The sequence below is a fragment of the Lactuca serriola genome, chromosome 9 (assembly GCF_051521515.1).
Source record: "Lactuca serriola cultivar US96UC23 chromosome 9, Lser_US96UC23_V15, whole genome shotgun sequence".
In the NCBI taxonomy this organism is placed as follows: domain Eukaryota; kingdom Viridiplantae; phylum Streptophyta; class Magnoliopsida; order Asterales; family Asteraceae; genus Lactuca; species Lactuca serriola.
Window position 1 is genome coordinate 79252969 of NC_136416.1, and position 11520 is coordinate 79264488.

Here is an 11520-nt window from a genome sequence, read left to right on the forward strand (position 1 = left end):
ATGTTATAGAAAGATGTTTTGGTATTTTGAAGGCGAGATGGAGAATTTTAAGGGACAACTCATATTATCCTATTGATCTAAAAAATAAGATCATAATGGCATGTTGTCTTCTTCATAACAAGTATTTACTATTAGACATAAAGTAGTCATACAACAGTCACCATAAGATAAGTATAGTTACAAGTTGTTTATTTTTGCATAAATATTGTGTATCTTGTATACACACTAAAACAAGTTAATTATGTATCATGATTGTTGTTTACATTTAATGAGATGTTTAATCCGTTGTCATGATTCTTGTTTACTTTTGGTCACACATATGAAATTCAACCATCACCATTCACCACAAATTATTTATAATAACATTGATATTTTACAACTTGTATCGGCAAATTATAATTTATTTTTATTGACTATTGTTTACTTTTAGTCACTAATCAAATATTAAATCGTGATAATAACCCTTTGGTCATTCAAATAAATTTCCTCGGATATATACCTTACCTTTTGGTCATCGTTTTTTCATGTGACAAATTCTAATATAAGATTTAGTCATTTAAAATTAAACTTTGCCACCTTACATTCTTTACGTCTCATTTAAAAACTATCATTATTCTTATGTAAAACTGTTGCTAAGATATGAATTCATATTTGCCATTGTGACGTATTTTGAGTAAACCACGACAAAAAGAATTTTGGAAAATAATATAGGACCTTAAGTGACAAAAAATATGAAAACCGTCACCACCCTATTTTATAAAACTATCATCAAAAGTCATTTTTATACTAGTGGCATAAGTTAAATTGTTTCTTAGTTTGCTTACTACTCGAACATCCAAAATTTGCATAACATAAAATAACGACCAAGCACAAGAAATAGTTACTAAGAAAATATAAAAGTTCCTAAGAATGTGAATTTAGAATCATTGTTTGTGGGATATGAAATATGAAACAGAAGTTAGGAATCAAATTGACAGAAAATTGAAAAAAAAAATGATAATAAAAATTTGATTTATATAACGAAACCGTAAAATAACAATGTTTTTGATGATTTCGCAGGTCAAACAGTACTTTACTCATTTTTCAAGTTGACCTGCGAAATTTGTGTTTGTAAAAAAACTTTAATATTTTAGGTTGTATTTGGCGCGCCACAGCTAGCTGATAAACTAGCTTATTTTTCGAGCTTTTTTATGTTGTCGTGTTTGGTAAGTCAAAAAGTAGATTTTAAGCTAGTTTTTTGAAAAGCTACTTAGACTAGCTTTTCAGGAGTTTTTTTAAAAATTTTCAAATACACCCCTTAATTAATTATAGAAACACATACTTCCACATGTCCTTTTATGTAATTTTATATATTTCAGCTAGTTTTACCAAACGTTGTTTTTTATCAGTTAGCTTTTCAGCTATCAGCTAGTTTTTTATTTAACAGCTAGCTTTTCAACTAGTATGCCAAACATAGCCTTAGATTGGTTTTGTTATTTCTATTATTTTATTTCTCATTTTTAGCAAGCAAAATTAAAGCTAATTATTGTATTTACTAAGTCAACGACTCAAAGTCAAACCCAAAATTGATTTTCTTTTTTTTTTTTTTGAACAACAAGGCAAGAAATATATTAATAGGGGAAACTAGCAAGAACTTAGGAGTACATTACAGAAAGATCATTGAAAATAGCCTTGTTGCCGAATATCCATATAACCCAAATAAATATCAATAATTCACCTCATATAAATACGATGGGCCTCAAGTATCTCCTTAGTTGATGTGGGGTTGCGATTTTGATAGTGCCAAAGCTTTGCTGCTCTTTCCACACCTCTTTAGCTAATGGACAAAGAAATAAATAAGTGATTCTCATCTAAATGCATTACCCAAATTTTGATTATTTTGGTGATTAGAATTATGTTAATAAAATACAATAAAGTACGAGCAACTTGTAAATCAGTAAATGTACACAACTTCAACGGGGCATAAACTACTCTGGATGCTATCACAACTTGTGAATTAATAATGGATTTGTTTTCTTGCTTAGTCTTCTTTATAAGTCTAATCATACACTGCTTCTGTACATTATGAAACAAATTCTACCTTTTGTCTTCATCTTTATGGATTTGTAATCAATATTCAACGTGCAATCGTGCATGTGTCTGTGTATTCAGAGAAGAAACTAACCTGAAACTCTGAAAGAGAAGCTCCAACTGATCACTGATGGTTTCATACGGGGAAATTTTTGATGTTTCAGGACCTGTACACCTGCTAACTTCTTTCGATTGGTACGTATTGCAGTTTCTAATATGAAAATTTTGCTTCGATTAATCAACCCAATAACCAGTTGGATTCTGCTTTACAGGAGAAACACGTTTCATCGAAGATCCCTTGCTGCAAGCCTTGTTGAAGGTGTTTACCTTCTGGAAAGGGATCGTCAACGAGGAAGCATTCAACAGGATGCTCATGCTCCTCCATGGTGGGAACGATTTCAGTTTCAGTTGAATCGCGTTCTAGTAGACGATAGTGATTTATCCTACTTTGGGGCAATTTTCGAGCTCAAATATGCACATCCGTTCTTCTATCAATCAACTCCGCACCCTCCGAGATATGTCGTAGCGTTTCGAGGCACAATCCTGAATTCTTCAAGCAGATCTGACGATATGAAGCTAAATGCTAGGTGTATTTTTGATACACTCGAAGAAAGCTCTCGATTTCGTACAGCTTTTGATGCAGTTTGGAACACGGTGGCGATGGTTGGAGCAGCAAACGTTTGGATAGCCGGACATTCGTTAGGTGCGTCGATTGCAATGCTCGCAGGGAGGAACATGGCGAAGTCTCGATATCAATTGGAAACATATCTGTTCAATCCGCCGATCATATCGCTTCCAATCGAGAAGATAATCCCAAACGAAACGTTGAAACACGGCGTCCGTGTAGCTGGTAGTTTCTTAACGGCCGGAATTGCGGCGGCGATGAACCGGCGCCGTGAGGATCCAGAAGAAGATCCGTTTGTTGTGTTGTCCGAATGGACGCCGTATCTGTTTGTGAATCCATCAGATACGATCTGTGCGGAGTATATAGGATATTTTGAACACAGGGAGAAGATGGAGGAGATGGGAGTCGGAAGAATCGAAAATGTGGCGACGAGATATTCGATCGGAAGTCTGGTTTACGGCACAATTGGGAGGGAATCGGAGCCGTTGCATCTGTTACCGTCGGCTTATATGACGGTGAATATTAGACCGTCGGAGGATTTCAATAAAGCTCATGGACTTGACCAATGGTGGCAAGATCATTGTCAATGGCGATCGAAACTATACAAATTCAAGTAGTTTATTTTTTATAATTACTCTGTCAAATGCAGCGGTTGCAAGTTATCCTTTGTTTAATTATTTGTTTGTTTCATCGAAGTATCAATCATCATCTACTAATTTCCCTTTTGCATGTATGGTGAATTTGTAATTTGGCAAATCAACCACGTAAAGCCGTAAACCGTAAATTTGGTCCTTCTGGTTTACCGACTTATATGCTTATAGTCCCTGCTGCTTTATAATTACAAATTTTACACTTTTCAGCAATTTTAGTTCGATTTGGTCCTTCCATTTAACGGAATTTACATCCGTTACCATTGTCCCTCCATCCCAATGGTTATGAAATTTGATTTTTTTTTAACAAAAAAAGGGATAATTTCATATATGCTCTAAATAAACAATAAAATATCATCTTTGCCCTACCTAATATTTAATTATCATATATACCTTAAATAATTTTTTAAACTATCATATCTGCTCAAATCATATTTTTAAAAATTTTAACACATTTTTATAATCAATTTATTATTTAAAATCATTTTAATTATAAAAAGGAATTAAATTGGCCAAAATACACTTTTTGTAAAATATATTCTCCATTTGTATCTCCTTTAAGTAATGTTGCTACGTGGGCTTCGGGATGCTTGATAACTGGATGAAATGATCATCCTCTAATGTGCAATCTAGAAGACATGTTGCAAATGTGTACAACACTAGGTTAGAAAGCGATACCGATGGATGGACCCCGATATTGCTCTTCGATGTCTAGTTAGACGTCGTTTATAAGAGGTAGTAAATTTACTTGGGTTGTTCGAACTCTACCTTGTTGATGCGTATCAAGGGTATTATATATAAACGATATGGTCTTTTTTCTTGATTTCCTAAATAGGTGTTGCAGATGTCCCGGGGTTGCAAGGGTAGTACCCTTCAATACCATCATGTTGTCTTTTCCGTGTTTTATGGGATATATATTGCCTTGAAATCCATACGGATGATCTATTTTTCTTTTAATACGTTGTTGGCCTTTTTTTCAAGCTTGTTGACTTGATAGGAGAACTCTTGGCCTGCTAAGTATTTGGGCCTTTTGCTTGTTAATAGACCGATCTTAATATGTGATGTTCTTTCTTTGTGTGTGGGTTGATCCCTATACACCATTAAGCCCCCAACCTAATTGTTAGAGACAGTTGCTAAATCATTTGTAACGATTAGGGTTAAATGTGTTCTTGGGGGGGGGGGGCTGGGTATCAAGGCGTTCAACGTTTGGGTATACGCGCTTGAGTACCTACATGGTTATTTAAGTCATCGATTGGTATACGCGCCTTGTTGCTCTTATAAATGTATGTCACATCAGTTGTTTCACTTCCACTACATTGTTAGTTACTTTCCTCTGGTATTCCTTGCTTCTTGTTACTGGTGATAATGTCGTACTCCATTATGCCTATCCTTTCATCTACCGTTACTCGCAAAATGTTTAGCCTGAGTGATGGAGAAGTATTATCTTATTGATGAAGATGGTGCTTCTATTCTTGGTCTGACTGCTACTATTGATCATCCTACCTCCAGTAAGGTTGGTTTTTATCTTTACTACTTCGAAGTCGGTTTGAGAGTTCCCTTTTCGCCCTTTTTTGGGCAGATTATTTAGGCTTATATTATTCATACATGCCAACTGAAACCAAACTCAATCTCAAAAATAATTGTTTCAAATTGATGTGCCATGATTCCCTTGTTATTCCTACTGTCGCATTGTTCCAGTACTTTTTTTTGGATTTGTAGCAGTGATTCATGGTTTTATTTTCGTTCTCGGGGAAAGAGTTTCATCGAGGGCTTGCCTGAATCCATCAAAGGATGAAAAAATGATTTTACCTGGCTTAATGCTTCTCGTTTTCCCTTTCGTAATGTCTTCCATCCCCGGATACGATTTCTGACTAGAGACCTCCTAGGACTTCAGACTTGGCACAAGACATAGGAAAAATGTAATGCCCGTTTTCCAGGATGGATTAATTTAGGGTTTCAAGGAGTCAAAAAGTTCGAATTTTGGAAGAAATGGAGCCTCACGACATGAGATTTTAGTGGTCACGACGTGAGATGGGTTCTTAAGGAAATTTTGTTCGGGACTGGCCTCACGACGTGACATATAGAGGCTCACGACGTGAGAACTGATGCAGCCCAAGCCCATGATCATTTAAGGTTTCCTTCGTATTTAAGTCCCTCTAAACCCATTTTAGGGTTCATTATCAACCTCCAAACCCTCTTTCATCTTAGAAAACCCTATCCTTCACTCCTTGCTTGATTCTTGGTCATTTTGGGAACATTTCTTGGTTTGAACAAGAAGAGAAATAGAAGAAGAAGAAGGTGAACTTTTGAAGAGGCTTGCAAGGAATCATCATCATCATCACCTCAAATTGTTCTCGGACACTTATAAGCGTCAAGTTTCCACCTATATTGGTTTTTGTGGCTAGATCCAAGTTTTTTCCCACTTTTCTCCTTGGTTGAGAAGTTTGAATGAATGTAAACCATAAAGTTGATGACTTTGTGGGTTATATGGGTCTTTAGAGTGTCATGAAGTTCAGATCTAGTGAGTGATTGGGTTTTCAACCTTTGCATGAAAGTTGGATGATCTCTTCTTCAATTTTGGTTCCAAATGAGAGCTTGACATGTATTGGAAATACATGCCCATAAAGCATCGAATTTTAAGTGTATTATGGAGTAATAAGACCTTGTTGAAAGTTAGAGTAAAAGGCTTAACAGATTAAGGACTTAAATTGTTGGATTTTAACTTCAGACTGTGCTCATAACGTTAGGGTTGAATGACAAATTTTTTTGTTAAGCTCATTGGAGTTCATGAGGTAAGAGAAGGTTGCTCATGTCGTGAGGACAACTCAAGTGATTTCCTTTGACTGGTTTAGGTTAAGATGAGTTGGAATCGGACCGCGTGGTGTCATACCCCAAACCAGAACGGCAGAAACGTTTGAGGGCGGATGACGTCATGTACAGTATCACAACAATTGTATAATAGTAATCAAAGTAACAACAACCATTGTATTGATAATATATAATTTACATTGTGTTCAAAAAATTGTTTACCTAATAAAAAAATTATAACAAAAGCTAAGACGTGATGCTACCATGCTCCGTCTTTGTAACGTCTGTTCCTTGAAAATGTGTCAACATTTAAGTTGGTGAGTTCATAAGCATTTTGTTTTAGAAAATAAGTTCTTTGTTCCTTGAAAATGTTTGTGTGTTCCTCCAGAAAATCCTATATTTTCTTAATAAGTAATGATAAGTAATGTGACCATACCAGTTCATTCTACGATCACTTAGTGAATACAAGCTATATATAATCCAGATCGAATGGACAGTTGAATGTATGGATCTACTCTAAGCCCACAACCAAACAAGGAATAGGAAATAAGGCAGAAATCACACATTCCACTATCTACAAGATCTTCATTATATACAACCCTAACATATTCACTAGGTAATCATAGAGTTAACAATAATGGTCCTTTTAGATGTGATGAGTGTGTTCCTTCAGAAAATCCTATATTATCTTAGTAAAATGGAATGTAGTCTTAGGCCTTAAGACCAATATATATATATATATATATATATATATATATATATATATATATATATATATATATATATATATATATATTTCTTATGCTTAAAGAATAAAATATGACGCTTTGAATTTATATAAGTAATCGTATTTGTTTCCAGAAAGTTGAATTGTAAACTGTTTGCTTGTAAAATAATGATGTTTATCCTGGAAAATCCTATATTTTGCATAAAACCAAATTATAGTCTTAAACGTTCCAAGACCGAAAAGTATAAGTATAATTGTCATACTTAATTTAATGATACGTAGTTTTATTCATAAGTACAACTAGTTGAAGATGTGTTTGACCTGTAAACTAGATGTGATGTTAATACCCTCCAATGATCACTTAGTACATACGAGTTGTATATAATCGAGATCGAATAGACAGTCGAATGAGTGATTCTGCCCTAATCCCACAACCAAACAAGGAACAGGAAATAAGGCGGAAATCACACATTCCACTGTCTACCGGACATTAATTTTATATAACAATGATGTATATACTAAGCAATCACAAAGTTACTACCCCTTTAAGACTGTTTGAAAATATATCATTACGTAAATATTTAGTTAATGCTTATTATGAGAGTTCATTATAACCATACTAATATGACTAATGGCTTGCACGACGTTCTTCAGGCGTCGGAAAGTTTATGACATTTGTCATCCCAGAACTTCCGTTCCAACTGTAGCTAATAGTCAGGGCGCGGGATTGTGAGTCCCATATAGATCTATACACAAATTCACGCTCTCCCTCAAGGAGACTTTGGGTATAATTCAGGATTTTCACGGGTACCATGTTCGGTACATCGAAGTAAGTGGATCACAATCTCGTATTAACTAGTATATTTATATGAAATGAATAACCCTTTTTCTTATAACTGAAAACACAACTTTTTCCATAGAAATTGTTTATGATGATAAATATTGTAAAACATCCCAGAACTATACCTATTATAGTTTTAAGAATATATTTTCTATTGAAATAAAATAACCTTTGTCTTTTAACAACTTTAAGAGTTATAAGTTTAGTAGTAACATTATTTAACATTTTTACATAAGGTTGTTTATAAAGTATAAAAGAACGTAATAAATGATTTATATTTTTAAACACAATATTTCTTGTGTTTTACTTGTATCCCCCCTTAAAATATAGAAAAAGCTTGAAAAAGTGTGGGGGTATGAACTCACCTTATGTGCGTTTTTTACTAGATATCGAGATGAAAGCGGTGACCTTCGATTTAGAGTACATAATGATAACCGTATCCTAACATTTTTAAACACACAATAGTGTGTGAATAAGATGGTCTAATGGTTTAAAGTGTTGAATAACTACTAGATAAAAAGAAAAGAACTTACGATCCAATATGCAAGACTTTTGAAGAACTTGGTCTGTGGGAAATGTTTGAAGGGAAATGGGTTCGAATATTTGAGAGAGAAATATGAGATGAAGGTTTACTGAATGAGAGAAATGAAAATGATCAATATGTTGTATCTTAATTAGGAAGTAAAGGACAAGAGGTGAGGTGATGGTTATGTCGGTTACTAGAATTATCACATTGGGAAGTTAAATTGGCAAAATATCTAGATATTTGAAGGGGGTTTGCGGCCACGTTTACACCAAAAGAATTTGAGATTTCGATCCTATACCTATAGTGTTTTCTCCCCTAATGGGCTTAGCTTTAGAGATTTCGGTCATGTGTGACCAAAAACCCATGATTCCTTGATTTAAAACCGAAAACTCATCTTGGTTTAGATTCCTTAAACCGAAAATATCATGTTTCTTGAATTCTTGGACCGAAAACTAATATATGGTGGGTTATTTCATGGTTTTAAGTTTAATCTTTTGACTTATATTGATTTATACTAACCTAAATCAACTTAGGTTTAAATCCATGCTTAGTTACTAGCTTATAAACAAGCCTTCAAGGCTATAGAGGATACAATGCAACAAGGATTGCAATGTGGTTTCACTTGTACTAGGTTAGGGTTTAGACTTTTCTAGGTCTAAAATTTCCCATTTGTGACATTATCCTCCCATTAGAGGAAATTTCGTCCCGAAATTTGAATTTTGAGTGGTTACTAAGGAACTAGGGAAAGAGGTGGGTACTTCTGTTCCATTTGATATTCTCGTTTCCATGTGAATTTAGGCCATCGCTTGGTGTTCCAACGGACCTTTATTATTAGTATGTGACTTTGTTTCGTTCAATATAACTGTCTGTGCAGGGATGGTAAACTATACTTAAGACGAGGGAGGGTGTGGGTTTGGTTTACTTGTCTACATTCACTCGAATGGTAGCATGTTCACTCGTAGTCTTGGGCAGCCTTGTCCTGAAGTTCATGGTAGGACTCATACTTGGTTCATCTATCATCACTTCGTGTATACAGGTCGTATATAATTAAGATTGAAAAGACGGTCAGGTGGGTGGCTCTGCCCCAAGTCCACAACCAGATAATGAACAGGAGGTAGGGCGGAATCACACATCCTAAGTCTGTAGAATCTTAATTATATACCACCCTCGTGTATACACTTAGCAGTGATAGGTTAACCGCATGGATCCTTAGTCTCTATTCTCAAACTTGACTTGCTGTACAAGTGGTATTCCTGGGAGGTCTGATGGGAATACTTCGGAAAGGTTACGGAAGGTATGGTACCCCTCGCATGGGTACTTCTGAGTTTTGAAGCGAAAAATGATCTGGAGGTTTATGTCGGGTTTGTCGTTATAGATTGAAAAGATTCCGTTAGTCGGTCAGTTAAGGCGAAGGGTCTTGTCGTAGCACATGGAATTGGTATGGTGAGGACCAAGCCAATCCATTACTAATGACAATGTCTGAACTTCTTATCGTAACGAATGTTAAGTCGATTAGGAAGAAGTGTTTGTTAGAGCGATAGTGCATTCTATGTGTACTTTCTAGTGCTTTCAGTTTTCTCCTTTTTATTACTACTGTGAACATTTTTGTACTGCGTTTAGCGAGTACTAGCAATACAAGTGCTCCGATAATTGAAAATGATGAAATTTCATAATATAATCCCTACTAGGCCCCTCTATAATCACATGGTGTATACAAGTCATGTATAATTAAGATTGAGAAGACATCCGACTAAGTGACTCTGCCTTAAATCCACAACCAGATGAGGAACAGGAAATAAGGCGAAATCACGCACTCTAAGCCTTTAAAATCTCAATTATATATGACCCTAATGTATACACTAAGCCATCATAGTTCACTTGCAAGGATCCTTAGTTTTCATATGAATGATGTGTTTTGTTCGGACGAGAGAGTAATTTATAATTATTCATAAAAATTTAAGCTTTAAGTATTTTTATTGGGAAAACATATCGTTGTTCACAGGTGGTTCTGGGTGAGTCTCTCTTGCAGTGATCATAAGTTCCTTCCATTACCACCAGCATTCCTTGCTTTTGGACAATCTCTCTTGAAGTGTCCAGTTTCACTACATCCAAAACATGCCTGACTTACACCAACACTAGGGACCTGGGAGATTGTTTGTGCCGGTGCCCTACAGAAACGGACAGTGTGCCCCTTCTTGTTGCAATTTTTACAGTGCAACTCTCGGCAAGATCCATAGTGATGAAAATTGCACTCATTGCATTTTGGACGAATCCCAACATATTGTCTTACTAGGGTTGGAACAACAAGGGTAGTGGCAGCATGAACAACAACAATTTGTTGTTTCTTCGAGGGCTCTTGTGTTATTTGTCCCTTTTTCTTACTCCAATACTTTCGCTTATAATCACTCCCTTTGGTTGGCTCAGGAATGAAGGTCATCATACCTTGGCAGACTCCATGCTCCACAAGTGTCTGTGTCAGACGCTTGGCATTGTCAAAAGTAAGTGGGTTGGCAGCTATCACGTTCCCTTGGACCGGGGGAGTTAGTCCCCAAATTTACCGTTCCACTTTCTTACTTTCTGGGGTGGCCATCCCGGGACATAGAATTGCCAGATCACTAAATATGGCAGTGTAAGCTGCAACGTCGGAGTCCTTCATCGCTAGACCCTAGAGCTCTTGCTCTAGCTTTTGTACTTCGCCCCTTGGGCTAACCATTGTAAGGTTTAGTGACTTGACATGGCCATTCCACCACGTAAGGGCCCTGTCAGAGAAGGTGTAGGCAACAAACTTCACTTTACTCCCTTCTCGGCATGCGCATATTTCAAAAATCGATTTCGTTTTCTCAAACCATTGCATTAGAGTAATGACTCCCTCATTTACATTAAAGGATTTGGGTTTACAATTGGTGAAGTCTTTGTAGGAACACTCCATTGGGTGTCCATCGTTGTCTCCATGGTTCGATGGGTTGGCACTACTTCTCGCCCCATTGGTACCACTTGCATGGATATGAGTCATGGCGGCTGTTACAGCAGCCTGAAAGACAGCATGATCGTACCGTGGTGGTGGCGGCGGTGATGGATTTGTTGTCGTGTTGTTATTACGCCTAATATATCTACGAGGCAACATCTTTATGTCATAGAGTTGTAAAGATGAAAGGTTGGTAAGGTATTGGTATTGGTTATAAATCGAATGTAATAAGAATTAGGTTATTGTAGTTTTGTGTGTATCATGCTCCGAAAGTGTTTTGTAAAAAATTCATAACATAAGTCTATGTG

General features: G+C 36.0%; 1 protein-coding gene across 1 annotated transcript; it reads left to right on the forward strand.

The window, feature by feature from the left end:
• Positions 1–2058: 2058 nt before the first annotated feature.
• LOC145076675 (GDSL esterase/lipase At4g10955-like) lies at positions 2059–3558 on the forward strand. The gene is made up of 2 exons (XM_079022487.1): positions 2059–2265; positions 2343–3558. The coding sequence occupies exons 1-2, from the start codon at positions 2201–2203 to the stop codon at positions 3310–3312; spliced, it is 1035 nt and encodes a 344-aa protein (XP_078878613.1). The 5' UTR covers positions 2059–2200; the 3' UTR covers positions 3313–3558.
• Positions 3559–11520: the final 7962 nt, after the last annotated feature.